An 18,457-nucleotide genomic window follows, 5' to 3' on the forward strand; every position below is an offset into this window, starting at 1 on the left:
CACAACTTTAACTTGGCCATACTTGGCATACCAACGACATCTAGTGGCCGATAGCTGTAAAACGTTGTACAATACACGTGCGAAAAGGTAATTCGCAACTCATGTCGATCTTCGACCGTGTTTCAATTTATCGCCACCCATTGCGAATTTCCTACTTTTCGCACTTGTATCGTAATATATGTACACATCTCTTTCCAGCGCACGTAATTAAAAAATAGATTACAAATGTAGTAATCTTTTTAAGGCCCTCTATTGGCGAGTAGCCGAAGCTATTTATAAGAAGTCTGAGGGCCTACCGCGAACCACGTTTGACGTGTTGCCTTGCCCCTCTGTCGCACTTGTAAATTTGTACGTAAGTGCGACAGGGAGGCAACACGTCGAACGTGGTTCGCGGTAGACCCTCTGGGTTCAGAGGGTCTACCGCAAACCACGTTGGACGAGTTGCCTCCCTGTCACACTTGCGTACAAATATACAAGTGCGACAGAGTGGCAACATGTTGAACGTGGTTCGTGGTAGTTCCTCAGTGTTTGACTCCAAAACTAATACTTTTACTGTCATCCTGTGACGAGTAGCTGAACTAAAAGTTGACACTTGCAGGAGCAGTGCTGCCACAAAACAAAAATGCAAATGACATTGACACTGACAGTTTCCTCTGTGATCACTTGCGTTGAATGTTTTTGGAATTCATATCATTCTGATTTTGTCGTATTTTTATGATTTAGTCGATTTGTAAACAGTAAACGATGTTTTTACTACATCAGTTACTATTTAATATATTATTATCCGTCATAAAACCTCCTAAAAGTGCTTGTGCTTTTGACTGTTAACTCGTTTTAATGTTGAATCTAAAGTCTTATAAAAATGTATGCAGTAAAAAGGGAAACCGAAGAGGTACTATGCCACGGATGCCTCAGTGGAAACCGGAGGCTATCGCCCTTGACGAATTACGAAATGTATTTCTGTGTCTTAGGAAATAAACAAACGCTGGAGGTAAGTTTATTAGGTTTTTGTTGCTCCTTTTTCTGATAACTGATTAACCAAGTCTATGAAGCTACTGCTGGGCTTGAATGGTAAGACCGGACATTTAAGCCGCTCGGTCAACACCAGGGGTGCGAAACTCCTGACTTCGGACAAACTTGGCTATGTTGGGCTCAGCATTGCTCCGAGAAATTATTAGGGTTGACACAACTTGACGTCTCTTTGCATGCACGACAACAGATAAGACAATGGCTTGAATTTTGACAACCCTAAATAGCCGAAAGGGATAGTGCCATAAGTTAGAAAGGAATATCATGATACGTCCCTGAATTGCTGTCAAACTTCGGTTTTGTAGGAAGTGTCCTTTCTTTACAGTAGTACAATAACTTATTCAGTGCTAATGGCAAAAAAGTCATTTATTCACAATAACTTCTTAACTGCTATACATAACTACATGTCCGATTAAGATTCAATCTTTATTAATTTAGATTTGTTTTTGTTCAAGGAATACAAATACCTGAATATTCTTCTATGCTGGGAGTGTCAGGCGCTGCTGCGGCGTACGCAGGAGTTCCGGAACACTCTGCAACGCGCGCAGTACTTGCTGTCAGTGGCTGACACCGAGCAGGTATGTTTCAAATAAATACATTAGGGGTTGTGCACAAATCATGCGAGGTGTTTTCGGCTACTTTTTGACCCCCCCTCCGCCTTGGTGATATTTGGTGAGGTTTTTGGCTACCCCCCTCCCCCCACACAACCTCACGTGTATTCTATTGAATTTTTTTCATTCGACCTAATTTTAAGATAAATAGTATTGTATATAGAAAATCTTGTTTATCTTTCTATTTTCGTTAAATAGACTTGCTATTTTAAAGTGCAGAGTGAAGATTTATGTTTAACTAAACCGAGAAAAAGTATCTACTCATGTGGTAGGTTTTTTATCTTAGTTTCGTTCACTGTAGAAAAATACACGTGAGTGTTCCTTATACCCCCCTCCCCCAACGTGATCAATCGTGATTTTTTCGTGAACCCCCCTCCCCCTATCCAACCTCGCGTGATTTGTGCACAAGCCCTTACGGGTCCACACAGAGCAAGCATAGAATAGAATAGAATATATTTTATTTGTATTAATTCTTCTTCTTCGACCTAGCGTTTTCCCGGCCTGGCGCCAGGGTCCGCTTATTTGTATTAATTACCTAATAAAAAAAAATTAAATGTATGTATTTATTTATTTTATTTGTGCAAATAAATATAAATATTGTATAAAAACTTATAAACTAAAACTAACTAAATGATAGTAAGTATCCTAAACTAATAAAAATAAAAACATCCCTGAACCTAAACTACAATAAAAAAATCATCCCTCTGCAAGGTGCCGTAGACGGCTGGCAGGCTGGCAGCATTACCTTGCTGAATTGCATTATGCTAATGCGCTCTGCGAGGAAGCTGCCAGCCCTAAAGGCCCCAGTCACAATCACATTGTGTTTGCGGTTTTAATTGTCTCAATGAGTAATAGTCTTAAATCGTAAAATTACAGACAATGATAAAAGCTTGCATTAAAAATGAAATGTGTGTTTAAAACTTATTTGTTACAGGTTTCACCAGAATCTTTATCCACACTAAGACACAAACACAATCAGGAATATGACTACAGCATAGAAGAATCCATATCCATAGAGTCCAAAAACGAAGTAGAATTATTAATAGACAACACAGAAACACTCATAAAAGAAGAAATAGAAGATAATTTGGAGACTGACAATTTTGACACTTACAGTGATAAAGATAATATTAAAGAAGAAAACGAGATAAAAAACGATAAAAAGACAAAAAAATATAAGAAGGATACAGAAAAAAGGGAATTTAAGAAAATAGATAACGGATTGGACTTGAGTAATCCCGAGAAGTATTTTAGTGAGATATGTCTGAGCGAGAAGGAGGTAGAAGAGATATTAGAGAGAGAAAGAGAGGAAGATGTCAGTCGGCCGCACAAGTGCGCGACCTGCGGGTTTTGGTTTTGGAGCAAAACTGATGTGTATGACCATAAGAAGACTATGCATAGACAGGTAAGATACTTTTTATGTTGGTAAATCTTCTTCTTCCTACCGTTGTCTTGGCATTTTGCCATGGCTCATAGGAGCCTGGGGTCCGCTTGGCAACTAATCCCAAGAATTGACGTAGGCACTAGTTTTAACGAAGGCGACTGCCATCTGACCTTCCAACCCTGGGGGTAAACTAGGCCTTATTGGGATTAGTCCGGTTTCCTCACGGTGTTAACACTGTTAACCTTCACCGAAAAGCGACTGGTACATATCAAATTATATTTCGTACATAAGGTTTCGTGTTTCGCAAATGATAGTTCCGAAAAACCCATTGGTACGAGCCGGGGTTTGAACCCGTGACCTCCGGATTGCAAGTCGCACGCTCTTTCCGCTAGGCTACCAGGGCTTATATTAAAGTTATTAGGACTTTTTATGTCGGTAAATAAGAGCCTTTTCACATTGTCCGATCCGATATCGGATGTAGGATCCTACACCCGGGTAGTCAGGCGGCGGGGGCGCGCTCGGGCGCCAGCGGTCACGCACACTAAACTCCGAGTCGTAATTAGATTCCAAAAATAGTAAGACAATGTTGCCACTGAAATAATTTGTTTGTAAAATAGTAAATTTCTTTTTATAAATAAACACGCTAAGATAATTTATTTATTGGTAATTTTACTCCTACGACTTAAAAAAGTACTAGGCTTGTGCCTGCTCGGTCACTACAGAGAGCGCTTCGCTCTCGGTCAATCGGTCAAACGAACTAGTTCGGTCTTTTAGTTCCTTTAGTTCAGTACGGTCGTTGAGAGCCGGGAATGAATAGGAGTCGATTTTTCACTGGTTTCTTTCCAATCTTGGTAACTGAATACAATTCAACTTGTACAATACGATGTGTCGGTATTAAACATTAAAACACCTTAACATAATTTAAAAATGTGAAATATGTCGAAATATATTTGATTTTCCTTCATATTTTACGGGCATAGGAGTGTCACGTCGTTCTTTCATCTCGTTCACACTCGTGCCAGCGACATTGACAACCGTTTCGTTCCGTCTATTTTACATTTCACTCAGTCAAGCGCTCTCGAATCCCACTGAACTAAAGGACCGATTAAGAGCGCGCAAAAAGATTTAGTTCCTTTCGGTCCTTGATGGGATTTCATTCTTAATAGTTCTTAGTTCAGGACCGACTCAAGCCTAAAAAGTACTTTTATTTACTTATTTTTATAGTTGAATCATCGAGAGCGTGGAATTGCATATGTAGTAGTATTGTTTGTTTACAGGCATTCTATATTTGAATTTTCTATTTTCTTGTACTATCAGCATACAACCACTACAAATGCAATTCCATCTTCTCGATAATTCAACTATACATAAATACAATACGCGCTAGTAAAAAGTGGCAACATTGTATTACTTTTTTTGGAATCTAATTATGATTTTCAGTTTACAACACGCATTATGCCTACACATACGCACACAAACAAATATTATCGGTCCAACAGCTGAAGGGAAGCTCCGACATGGCTAAATTTATCGGAAGCGCCGCACCGATATCGCATGTCGGAAGGCGCCTATGACAAAAACAGCTGCAGGAGAGTGCCATTCAAACTCAAACTCAAAATATACTTTATTCATGTAGGCCCAGCAACAAGCTCTTATGAATCGTAATTAATCTTAATCTAATTATCAGAGCAATTTATTGATGTTAATATTATTCTATAATAACATTGGATTATTATACAGATCAAATTTAACACTAAGAATTTCACAAAAGGATAGTCAACATAATTTTTTTTTATAAAAAATACTAATCTAGAATTTCTAGAATAAAATCTAAATGTCAAAAATAACATAACAAAAGAAGTAAGTTGTCATTGCCATTAAATTTATTAGATTTATTAAATGTATAAATAAATACAGAGAAACACATATTTCTTACATTCTACTTCCTTCCGACATCCGATATCGGATCGGACAATGTGAAAACGCTCTAAAGGTAACAAAATAAATTCGCGATAGACCCGAATATAATTATAATATAATATGTGTTCAAAACTCGAAAGTTTTATATGTTATACTTATACTTTTTATGCCCTTAGGTTTGTTAGGCCTTAGCCTTCTTCTCACGAGTAGGTTTTTCCCTTATCACATTATGCTACAATATTGTTTTTTGTCGTATATTTTATATGTATTCGATGGCCATTGGGGCGGAAAGGTTCTCGAGTGACGACCACGTACCGGAAGGCGCAGTTTGGGTGACTGACGACCTGGTAAAGGTCGCTGGATGCGGGTGGCGCAAGACCGGTCATTGTGGCACTCTTTGCGGGAGGCCTATATCCAGCAGTGGACGTCCTCTGGCTGATATGATGATGATGATTCATAATAGATCATTCTCGTAAGGCTGCCTTTCCAACATGTGGATTACAACCAAACCAATGCCACAGTGTAAAAAGTAACAGTGGTCCAACGGCCTTTGACGTGTACCGAGCTACTAACAATGCGATGACAGCGTTGTATGCAGCTCGGGTGCGCGCGACCCTCCCCGTCACCCCTCGTTGGACGACTATTGCTTAATGCTATTGGTTAATTCTCGCATGTCTCCTATCACTTCCGCGAATCTCGGCCTCAGTGGAATGGCAGCCTAATTTAGACCCAAACCCATGACCTTTACCTTCATAGGCATAATTTTAAATTTCGCGTCTTTTCCTACTAACAAATTATTTTGCTAGATTATACCTACTAATTATCTTACCTTTTTTCAGCGAACGAAACTAGGAAAATGTCCCCAATGCGCGTTCCCCTACAAGACCCAGTGGGACTTAGAGCTGCACAGCTGGCGATCTCACCCAGTCAACCGGTGCTCGCTGTGCAGACGCGTGGTCGCGAACCGCGAAAAGGCGAAACATTTGGCTGTGCATAAGTTTACATATCGGTGCTTGAAATGTGGAGCTGATTTTGAGTAAGTATATTTTATAAGTACCATAGTAGTCTACCCCCTCTGCCACAATTACGGTAGATTTACTCCATTTTCGAGTCGAAAGTGTCTTTGTGTGACGTCCGTGTCTTTGGACGGACCAATCACGGCACGGGACTCGCTCACCTCGTCCCCCGCACCCCAGTATTTTTGGCAGCATCGGTTTCATGAAATAATTGCTCTAAACTCGGTCTAGAGGATTCCTAGTCTATGGTACCATCGCCCGCACTGTTAACTGACAGTTCGTAAACCTTATTACAAAATGAATAAGTGACATGTTCTTATTTGGAGCGCAATAAGAGCGCGTCATATATTTTTGCGGCCCTAGTTGTGTAAGATACTATTGCTGATGACTGTACCAGAATCTTTCGTAGAACAATGTCATAATTTTACTAATATATAAATAAGTTAATTAAGAACTGAAACCTGTTTTTACCGGGTATATTAGTTGTTATTTTTATTTTAAATTCGCAAAATAGGTTCTGCTATTTATAATCACACAAAGTTTGTACAGTTATATTTGCGCAAAAAAAGTTGTACAGTTTAGATTACTTCAGATTGAAAACATAATTATAAAACTACACAACGGGACTTCATCGCGTATTTAACTCCGTCTTCTCCGAGACCACGGGGACAACGCCGTCCTCGAAACGTCGGAGGTAAATCTTAAATACGCTATTAAGTCCCGTTGTGTAGTTTTATAATGTTTAATAATCCTGAAAGTTTAAATCAGTGTTTTGAAAACATAATGTTCATTGTTTGCCTAATGTAATCTGCGTAAAAAAGTTTATTATAATTTTAATTTTACAAAAAAATTATACAACTATAATTGCACAAAACGGGTAATGCAATTTAAACTGCGCAGAAACATTGTACAATCTTAAAAAAATAACATAAAAGTATTAAAAACTTTTAACAATTTTTACCTTGTTTTTTTAGCATTAGAAAAAGACTCGGCGATCTTAACGTGTCTCTATTGACAAACACTTTTGTAAAATAAATTAAGTACAGCAAATTTGTGACAATTATATAGCATATATATTCATTTACATTCTTTTGGTTTCATATTTAAGCAATAATTACTACATTTTTTAAGCGTGTTTTAATAAAGACACTACAAGATCGTGTAGGCTTTTCTAATGCTAAAAAAAACTAGGTATAGATTGCTCATTACTTTAAACAAATTATTATTGCGCGTCTTAAACTTAGTAGTGTTAAATTGTTTTGTTTTTGAAATTGGAACCCTTGGTTACACAATAAAAGTTCAAAATAGATTTTGGAAAATGTACAAAAAATTCTGTCGTTTCAGAAACAAGCAATGTTACCATCACCACGAGAAGCAATTGCATTCCAAGTACATCTGCGCGCATTGCGATCGCACCGTTAATACTAAAAAGGCTTTGGAAAAACATGTTATGTGAGTACTCTTCAAGATTTCGTAATTATAGAGGTTAACTCATTTTGTCGGTAGAGATATTTGTTTTTTTAGGAAAGGAAAGAAAAGATCAGCTTTTTGATCTGATATATGAAACTTAGTAATTTGGTATCGTGCACAAATCACGCGAGGTGTTTTCGGCTACTTTTTCGCGCAGGCACCATTCCCGCGCTGTATAGCGATGGCAATCCTTTGCGCGAGAAAGCTGCCTGCGCGAGAGTCCCATGTTGACTCCCTTAACCGCTTATCAAGCCTTATCCTTATTATCCTTTCCATCCTTGCGGTTTTTTGGCGGTTTCTAATCGTCATCCGTAACTACGGGTGGGTCTTTTTTGGTGCCCTTGTTCTTAGGGTGGGGGCTTCATGGCCATAACTAGCCGACTGGCCTGTCATGGCATTTTAAATTCTCCGTTGGCCTATCAGTGCCTTTGTGGATTGCGGGATCCTCGGCTACTGTCCGGCGTTTCTCCTTCTTGCGCCAAGGCTCTGGGGAGCTGGCGCACTTGGCGGCGGTTTTCCGGCGGGCGTGTGTGCAGCGGCGCGATGCCCTGTAGGTGGTGGTGTCTCGAGTGGTCGGCGCGCTCGAACATGCTTGACGATAGGTGGCTCACGAAGGCGTCCAGGCTCTGCCATTTCAGGCCTCGCTGTATGTCTACGTTGCGTACGTAGCGGGGGGCATTCACTATGGTGCGCAGGGCCGCATTCTCCTGCGTACGCAGTTTCTTCTTATGTGTTTCAGCCACCAGGGCGTACCATGCGGGGGCTGCGTACGTCAGGCGGGACCGGATGTATGTTTTGTATACCCCCAGCTTCGTGCGACGGGGTAGGCTGCTGCAGAGCACTGGACGGAGCTGGACTCGAGCGCATTTCACGCGCCGGACCACTTCATCCACGTGAGGCTTCATTGTGAGTCGCCGGTCGAGTGTTACGCCCAGGTACTTGACCTGAGGTAGCCACGCGATCTGTTCGCCGTGCAGGCGAAGCGGCGGAGGGAGCTGGTTGGTGTGAGCCTCACACACAACCTCCACCTGGAGAGCCAGTCGGGGAGTGCGTCAAGGGACCTCTGGAGTTTCTTGGCAGCGTGCTTGAGGTTGATGGACGCGGCGAAGAGTGCCGCGTCATCCGCGTAGAGGCCCAGCTTGACGTCTCCGACGACCGGGGGGTCGTCAGTGTAGAGGGCGTAGCAGGCAGGCGAGAGGACACTGCCCTGGGGGACGCCCGCGTGCATCGGGTGTTCTTCCGAGACGACGTCTTCTACTGCTACTCTGAAGCGGCGGTCAGTCAAGAAGGAGGCCACCACCTTGACAATCCGCGTGGGTGCTTCGGTCTTCGTCAGTTTGTAGATGAGTCCCTCGTGCCACACTCTGTCGAAGGCCTTCTCCATGTCGAGACAAACGGTTGCTGTGTACTCCTTCTTGTTCATGGCCGCCGTCAAGAAGTGGAGTACTCTGGTGAGCTGCAGGGTCGTTGAGTGGCCGTCTCGGAAGCCGAACTGCTCCGGCCTAGGCTCGATGCAGGGCTGGAGCTTGCCCAGCAGGAGCCGCTCGAACACCTTGGAGAGGGTGCTGAGCAGAGTTAACTCGTAGTTGGCGTCGAGACAGCTGTATTTATTTAGCTCTCGGGCGACCGCCGCTGCCCCGGCATCTCTGCTGGTTCCCTGAATGTAGGACGCTGCCAACGTGTCGGCGCAGGTAGCCTCGAAATCCTCGTTAACACGAAATAAAATGCCATTCCCTTCCCTTCAGAGCCTAAAACCTCCATAACTCGAAATATTCAACCTCATTAAGACGAAGTAAGCAGCGATTCCCTTCACGACTATTCAGTACATTTTTTGTCTGTATAACTCGAAAAGTGAAAATTGACCTCTACAACTCGAAATAATAGGCGTATTGTTTTACCTTCTAAGAGTTATAGAGGTGGAAGTTATTTACTAACCTCTGTACCTCGAAACAGGTAATAAAGACTGTACTTTCTGCATTTCGATAATTACCTCCCTAACACGAATTTTTTAAGCGTTTGACCTCTGTAACTCGAAACCTCTTTAGGACGAACTAAAACTGTAAGAATCTCCCTAAGTCGATGCCCTCGATAAGACGAATCCTCGTTAACACGAAGTTTTTGGCGTTTCCCTTGTGATACGTGCTATCGAGGTTCTGTATATTCTGTGTGTTCCCCAGTCGGCACCACCTGCCCGCCTCGTGCTCGTACTGCGGTGTGCGCTTCCCCACGTGGGAGCGCCTCCGCCGCCACGCGCGCGACGCGCACGAGCGCACCGGCCCCGCCTACTGCGTGGAGTGTGACCGCAGCTTCATCAACACCGCCAAGTACAGGCGCCACCTCAGCCAGTCGCAGAGACACCGGCCGCAGAAGAAAATCAGGTTAGACACGTGACATTTGTAGGGTTCGGGACCCTATTAATAAGACTCCACTGTACGTCTGTCTGTCTGTCCGCACGAGCGCACCGGCCCCGCCTACTGCGTGGAGTGTGACCGCAGCTTCATCAACACCGCCAAGTACAGGCGCCACCTCAGCCAGTCGCAGAGACACCGGCCGCAGAAGAAAATCAGGTTAGACACGTGACATTTGTAGGGTTCGGGACCCTATTAATAAGACTCCACTGTACGTCTGTCTGTCTGTCCGCACGAGCGCACCGGCCCCGCCTACTGCGTGGAGTGTGACCGCAGCTTCATCAACACCGCCAAGTACAGGCGCCACCTCAGCCAGTCGCAGAGACACCGGCCGCAGAAGAAAATCAGGTTAGACACGTGACATTTGTAGGGTTCGGGACCCTATTAATAAGACTCCACTGTACGTCTGTCTGTCTGTCCGCACGAGCGCACCGGCCCCGCCTACTGCGTGGAGTGTGACCGCAGCTTCATCAACACCGCCAAGTACAGGCGCCACCTCAGCCAGTCGCAGAGACACCGGCCGCAGAAGAAAATCAGGTTAGACACGTGACATTTGTAGGGTTCGGGACCCTATTAATAAGACTCCACTGTACGTCTGTCTGTCTGTCCGCACGAGCGCACCGGCCCCGCCTACTGCGTGGAGTGTGACCGCAGCTTCATCAACACCGCCAAGTACAGGCGCCACCTCAGCCAGTCGCAGAGACACCGGCCGCAGAAGAAAATCAGGTTAGACACGTGACATTTGTAGGGTTCGGGACCCTATTAATAAGACTCCACTGTACGTCTGTCTGTCTGTCCGCACGAGCGCACCGGCCCCGCCTACTGCGTGGAGTGTGACCGCAGCTTCATCAACACCGCCAAGTACAGGCGCCACCTCAGCCAGTCGCAGAGACACCGGCCGCAGAAGAAAATCAGGTTAGACACGTGACATTTGTAGGGTTCGGGACCCTATTAATAAGACTCCACTGTACGTCTGTCTGTCTGTCCGCACGAGCGCACCGGCCCCGCCTACTGCGTGGAGTGTGACCGCAGCTTCATCAACACCGCCAAGTACAGGCGCCACCTCAGCCAGTCGCAGAGACACCGGCCGCAGAAGAAAATCAGGTTAGACACGTGACATTTGTAGGGTTCGGGACCCTATTAATAAGACTCCACTGTACGTCTGTCTGTCTGTCCGCACGAGCGCACCGGCCCCGCCTACTGCGTGGAGTGTGACCGCAGCTTCATCAACACCGCCAAGTACAGGCGCCACCTCAGCCAGTCGCAGAGACACCGGCCGCAGAAGAAAATCAGGTTAGACACGTGACATTTGTAGGGTTCGGGACCCTATTAATAAGACTCCACTGTACGTCTGTCTGTCTGTCCGCACGAGCGCACCGGCCCCGCCTACTGCGTGGAGTGTGACCGCAGCTTCATCAACACCGCCAAGTACAGGCGCCACCTCAGCCAGTCGCAGAGACACCGGCCGCAGAAGAAAATCAGGTTAGACACGTGACATTTGTAGGGTTCGGGACCCTATTAATAAGACTCCACTGTACGTCTGTCTGTCTGTCCGCACGAGCGCACCGGCCCCGCCTACTGCGTGGAGTGTGACCGCAGCTTCATCAACACCGCCAAGTACAGGCGCCACCTCAGCCAGTCGCAGAGACACCGGCCGCAGAAGAAAATCAGGTTAGACACGTGACATTTGTAGGGTTCGGGACCCTATTAATAAGACTCCACTGTACGTCTGTCTGTCTGTCCGCACGAGCGCACCGGCCCCGCCTACTGCGTGGAGTGTGACCGCAGCTTCATCAACACCGCCAAGTACAGGCGCCACCTCAGCCAGTCGCAGAGACACCGGCCGCAGAAGAAAATCAGGTTAGACACGTGACATTTGTAGGGTTCGGGACCCTATTAATAAGACTCCACTGTACGTCTGTCTGTCTGTCCGCACGAGCGCACCGGCCCCGCCTACTGCGTGGAGTGTGACCGCAGCTTCATCAACACCGCCAAGTACAGGCGCCACCTCAGCCAGTCGCAGAGACACCGGCCGCAGAAGAAAATCAGGTTAGACACGTGACATTTGTAGGGTTCGGGACCCTATTAATAAGACTCCACTGTACGTCTGTCTGTCTGTCCGCACGAGCGCACCGGCCCCGCCTACTGCGTGGAGTGTGACCGCAGCTTCATCAACACCGCCAAGTACAGGCGCCACCTCAGCCAGTCGCAGAGACACCGGCCGCAGAAGAAAATCAGGTTAGACACGTGACATTTGTAGGGTTCGGGACCCTATTAATAAGACTCCACTGTACGTCTGTCTGTCTGTCCGCACGAGCGCACCGGCCCCGCTTACTGCGTGGAGTGTGACCGCAGCTTCATCAACACCGCCAAGTACAGGCGCCACCTCAGCCAGTCGCAGAGACACCGGCCGCAGAAGAAAATCAGGTTAGACACGTGACATTTGTAGGGTTCGGGACCCTATTAATAAGACTCCACTGTCCGTCTGTCTGTCTGTCCGCACGAGCGCACCGGCCCCGCCTACTGCGTGGAGTGTGACCGCAGCTTCATCAACACCGCCAAGTACAGGCGCCACCTCAGCCAGTCGCAGAGACACCGGCCGCAGAAGAAAATCAGGTTAGACACGTGACATTTGTAGGGTTCGGGACCCTATTAATAAGACTCCACTGTCCGTCTGTCTGTCTGTCCGCACGAGCGCACCGGCCCCGCCTACTGCGTGGAGTGTGACCGCAGCTTCATCAACACCGCCAAGTACAGGCGCCACCTCAGCCAGTCGCAGAGACACCGGCCGCAGAAGAAAATCAGGTTAGACACGTGACATTTGTAGGGTTCGGGACCCTATTAATAAGACTCCACTGCCCGTCTGTCTGTCTGTCCGCACGAGCGCACCGGCCCCGCCTACTGCGTGGAGTGTGACCGCAGCTTCATCAACACCGCCAAGTACAGGCGCCACCTCAGCCAGTCGCAGAGACACCGGCCGCAGAAGAAAATCAGGTTAGACACGTGACATTTGTAGGGTTCGGGACCCTATTAATAAGACTCCACTGCCCGTCTGTCTGTCTGTCCGCACGAGCGCACCGGCCCCGCCTACTGCGTGGAGTGTGACCGCAGCTTCATCAATTTGTTAACCCGTGCGAAGTTGTTAAACCGGGGCGGGTCGCTAGTAATTAATATAAGTTAACACTTTTGAACGCCAAACGGCGCATCCATTTGCCGCGCCACTGACGCCACGGGGGTAATATTTAGTTATGTGAATAAATAATGCCAAAGTAAAAGTGGGGTGTTTTTCAGTAGATTTTCATCAAAAAACGATCGACGTCAAATGCCGTCTATACCAATTTATATTAACCTTTTGAACGCCACAGACGGCAATTGACGTCAACGTAAAATCGTGACAACGACGCCAAAGACGGCATTTGACGTCGATCGTTTTTTGATGAAAATCTACTGAAAAAGGTTGTCTATTGTTTGTCCGCAAATTATATATAATAATACTCATATGCCCGAATTTTATTTGCCAGAATTTCATTTGCCCGAATTGTTTGTTTACCATAAAAATGATGTGACATACTCTTTGTTTACCCGATTATTAGATTCCAGAACGTACGAGTGCCATACGTGTTGTTGTCCATATTATTAATTGTAATAATATTATTTAATAGAATATTTAAACCTCACTAACCCACTTTTCCAGTAGTATTTCTTTTCTGTAAGGGTCGCAGTTCAAACCTAACCTAACCCACTTTTCCAGTAGCATTACTTTTCTGTAAGGGTCGCAGTTCAAACCTAACCTAACCCATTTTTCTAGTAGCATTTGGTTTCTGTAAAAAAATTATATTATGGCTAGTGATAATTATGGCTTACAATGATGATGACAAATGATATTATTGAAATTGATTTTATGGGAAACAAAGTTTCTGGCACGTGACTAATATAGTAAACAATAAGTATTGCATATGTAATTATGGGAAACAATATAATGGCTGTTGACTATTATGGCAAATGAAATTATGGCAAATGAAATTCTGGCAAGTGGGTGTATACATAGTATTAAATTAGGGTTAACCTGTAAGGATAGTTGCCAAGTGAAAGTAAAGTAAAAAACCGGGCAAGTGCGAGTCGGACTCGCGCACGAAGGGTTCCGTACCATAATGAAAGAAAAACGGAAAAAAATGCAAAAAAAAAAACGGTCACCCATCCAAGTACTGACCACGCCCGACGTTGCTTAACTTTGGTCAAAAATCACGTTTGTTGTATGGGAGCCCCATTTAAATCTTTATTTTATTCTGTTTTTAGTATTTGTTGTTATAGCGGCAACAGAAATACATCATCTGTGAAAATTTCAACTGTCTAGCTATCACGGTTCGTGAGATACAGCCTGGTGACAGACAGACGGACGGACGGACAGCGAAGTCTTAGTAATAGGGTCCCGTTTTACCTTTTGGGTACGGAACCCTAAAAATGCATATATGTGTTCCAGCGTCCCTTGTCCCGAGTGCGGCAAGGTGTTCTCCCGCAAGAACTACATGAACAACCACATGAAGCTGTTCCACTCCAACCAGTCGCGCCATCACTGTCCGCTCTGCGACAAGGTGACTTGATGCTTGATTATTCAAACACTGGGGGAGGGGGTCGAAAGACCCCATGCCACAGAATAAATAATAGTACTACCGTACAGAAAGGACACTTCTTACAAAACCGAAGTTTGATAGCGATTCAGGGACGAATCATGCTGTCCCTTTCTAATATATGGTACTATCCCTTTCGGCTATTTAGGGTTGTCAATATGGGGTTGGCCAGTCGAAGTATTTAGCAGATGGCGCCAGTATAGCTTGCCCTGTCCCTAGAATTGTGTCAAATTTTAGTTTTTTTTAATGGAATTTTATGCCCTGGATGCCAGCTCTTTAACCTAAATCTCATAGAAAAAGGGGCAAGCTATGATGGCGCCATCTAATCGTATATGATTCATGATTGATACATAGTTGCCGTGACCACAGACTTAAATATACCATAGATGACGCAAATGCATCTACTTTGCGTGTCCGAACCCGGACCAAGCGCCGAGGTTGGCCGTCGCTATTGACATTCCACGCGCGCCAGTTGTGGCAGCCGGTAGTCCGTAAAAAAATAAAAAATGCCTCGTTGCGTGGTAATTAACTGCAACAGCCCAAAAATTGCAAGCACCCAAGGGCAAGGACATATTTCCTATCACAGGTAAGTAATTTTAAAATGATATTATGCGTAAATTCATTTTAAAACAATTTTTTAAGTATTCCAGGCGGCTTAGCACGGTCGCGTTTTTATCCCTTGTCACCATGCCTGTCACGTTCTAACAAGTATGTAAGTGCGAAAGGGACGCGCATAGTGATAGTCGATAAAAATGGAACCGTGCTGAGCCCGCAGGTTGTCATTCCAATAATATACCTAAGTAACTATAGATTAACGTTACAAAACTATATTTAGCGTTTGATCTGATGTTGTGAGTTAAGAGACGATGAATATCGGAACTAGCGATACTGTCGCGCATCGCTTCGACTTAGTGGTACAGGCCGTTTATCATTCGTCTGTCAAATTTAGCGAGTAGTGTTGTTCGTTCTACCGATCGCTTCTAATAAACGATTTTAATCGATATCGGACAGATTAATGATATTAACTATTATACATTTTTTTTAGTAGTTATTGATCAAAAAAATCATGTCCTAATTTTACACGACACCTTTAAAAACGAGGGTAATTCAAACAAATACGATTACATGTTTGTACGTTTAGTATGTTTATAAATTTATATTGTGTTAAAAAAACTTTCATTATTTTTGTTTTCCACATGATCCAGTCATAGATTTTGAAAAAACCAGTTTCATTGAAGGGAAAATTTGGGAAGAAGATCATTCGTCTGTCTTTATCATTCGTCTGTCAGAAAATCGATGTCATTCATGACAATCGATTTGTGATTTTTGGCGTGGTTAGCGAGAGAGCGGGGAGTGAGCGAGCGAGCGCAGATATAAAATCTATGAGTATGAGCAAGACAGTTGAATCGTAGCGGGGCAGAGGGGCATCGGTGTCTTTGAATCGGTTAGGATTTCCCAGCACTAAATTGCGGCTGTGACGTCACAGTAGGTGGTAAAAGTCGGCACGCTTGGTTTCAATACAAATCGTGATATTTGCTTCATCTATAGTATATTTAAGTCTGTGGCCGTGACTTATTTTTCAAAAGTGTTTTTCAATAAAAAGACACGTCAAGATTGTTTACCTTTTTTCTAATGCAAAAAAAAGTTTAGGGAACTAGAAAAGCCACAAATTAAGGAAAATGTTTTCAATGTGTGGTTGCAGTACTTCGTGAACGGCTGGGGGCTCCGCACGCATCACAAATTCGTCCACGAGAAGATCCCATTGCCGAAGACGAAGATCTGCAGCGTGTGCGGCCGCGGGTTCGGAGTAAGTACCTATGTCGTTTCTTTAACCTTTTGGACGCCAATGACCGATATATCCGCACCGCAGGTTCAACGCCAAAGAACACAGAGCAACATAGACCTACGTGCATATGCATAAAGTTCAATTTCAGTTTTGACACTTCGGTGACGTGGCGTCCGAGTGACAGCTTTTGTGTGTTGACACGGCGTCGAAAAGGTTAAGTGATTGCGATAAATGAATTCAGCGCCCCCCCCCCCCCCTTTTTATGCGAAAACGATACCAAACACGGCCTAGCAGCTTCACTGATGTAGATATCAAGATAAAATTAAGATCACTAAATAAACTTTCAAGAGCGGATATCTCAAAAACTATTCAAGATATCGAAAAACTTGACTAAATAAAACTCGTAACAAATTTTATCAGCTTTCGGTTTGTCTAAGTAGTAACGTCGTTAAGACGCAAAGTTTCCAAGATATAAGTGAAAAACCGAAAAATGAGACGTTACCCCCCTCTACCCCCCAGCACCGGGGCTACGGCCGGGGACTTTTGATATGTTCACCTCCTAACTAGTCCAAACAAAGTTACGGGGTCAAAAATTGTGTTCCAAGCATTTCCCTCTACAACTTTTTTTGAGCATTCATTTCCTGACCTATTAATAATTTAATTTTAATTTTATTTTTGAATATTTTGTATTTTTGTTTGACATGTAAATGCGATGTACATTTATCAATAAATCATCTGAAATCTGAAACCGAGTTTAACCTTTTGGACGCCAATGACCGATATATCCGCACCGCAGGTCCAACGCCAAAGATAGATTAATCGGTCAAAGAACACAGAGCAACATAGACCTACGTGCATATGCATAAAGTTCAATTTCAGTTTTGACACTTCGGTGACGTGGCGTCCGAGTGACAGCTTTTGTGTTTGACACGGCGTCGAAAAGGTTAACAGATCGCGAACTTTGAGCGTATTTTTTTTTATTGCAGACAAACCGCGTGCTAGAGAACCACATGCGTACGCACACGGGCGAGCGGCCGTTCTCGTGCGCGCACTGCCCGGCCGCCTTCGCGCAGCGCGTCGCGCTCAAGGCGCATCTCGCCGCCATACACAAAGAAAAGTGACGGAGTATTCTACAAGACCCCCCTCCTCATTAGCACGTGAATCACGGTGTGAAGCCTTTCATATCCATACCTAATGGTTTTTGGTACCTACATATTTTTGGTGAATGTGGTGTAATGTTATATTACTAGTAGTTCGCCCCGAACGGAGAACTCGCGGTTCGCTAAAAACTATATAGTGTAGATTCATAGACATCTATTTTATTCTCGACACGATTGAATAAAAAATGTTAAATTCAAGATGGCTGATACGCCTATTTCCTCGCGCACCCACCACAATTGACCAGACAACGCGTAGTGTCACTAGACTATCCAAAGGTTTTCTGGATAGATCGCTTTTTAGCGATAAAGGCTGTTGTTTACCTCTGCTTGTGTTTCTGATGTTTTCTTTTATTGAAGTGTGCAATAATTAGTAATAACAAGGGCATAGAGTGATCAATTTTTATCCGAGGCAATTTATAATATAAGTCGACGATAATTGAAAGGAGTTATACACTCTACTTTTAACTTCGATTATAAAGTAAAATATACAAAAATATCCAATATTGTAGGTTATTTTACCGTATTTATTCAAGACTCAAGAAAACTGTACTCGGGCCGGTCGGGGGCGTGCAGTTCACATACAAATTGCATCCGTCTGTACCGGACCTTAATGTAGGTATACTCTGGCACAGGCACTTTGTCAGTAGTTGGTCAGTAGGAAAGGCGGCAAATTTGAAAATGGAGGCGCGAAGTGTTGACTAGTTCCATTTTATTGTTTTTTTTTTAAATTCTGCCCTATTGCTCTAACCTTTTGGACGCCAATGACCGATATATACGCACCGCAGGTTCAACGCCAAAGACCGATTATTCGGTCACAGACCACAGAGCAACATAGACCTACGTGCATATGCATAAAGTTCAATCTGTTGCTTGAAACTGGAGTAGTGCCCTCGTGTTGGAAGCTTGCAAACGTGCAACCTGTGCCCAAAAAAGGTAGTCGTTCAGACCCAGCCAACTACCGTCCAATCTCAGTCACCTCCATACTCTGCAAGATTATGGAGCGTGTACTGAACAAGCGGCTCCTATCATACCTAGAGGATAACGA

The 18,457-nt window shown here is 44.4% G+C and overlaps 1 protein-coding gene across 1 annotated transcript; it reads left to right on the forward strand.

Moving 5' to 3' along the window:
* Positions 1-676: 676 nt before the first annotated feature.
* On the forward strand, positions 677-17,429 carry LOC134802122 (oocyte zinc finger protein XlCOF6-like). Its single transcript, XM_063774715.1, has 11 exons — positions 677-991; positions 1,485-1,607; positions 2,575-3,045; positions 5,784-5,980; positions 7,305-7,412; positions 9,608-9,808; positions 10,209-10,375; positions 12,688-12,832; positions 14,319-14,430; positions 16,169-16,273; positions 17,239-17,429. The coding sequence occupies exons 1-11, from the start codon at positions 863-865 to the stop codon at positions 17,371-17,373; spliced, it is 1,893 nt and encodes a 630-aa protein (XP_063630785.1). The 5' UTR covers positions 677-862; the 3' UTR covers positions 17,374-17,429.
* The last annotated feature ends 1,028 nt before the right edge of the window (positions 17,430-18,457 follow it).

The sequence above is a fragment of the Cydia splendana genome, chromosome 24, assembly GCF_910591565.1.
Source record: "Cydia splendana chromosome 24, ilCydSple1.2, whole genome shotgun sequence".
In the NCBI taxonomy this organism is placed as follows: Eukaryota; Metazoa; Arthropoda; class Insecta; order Lepidoptera; family Tortricidae; genus Cydia; species Cydia splendana.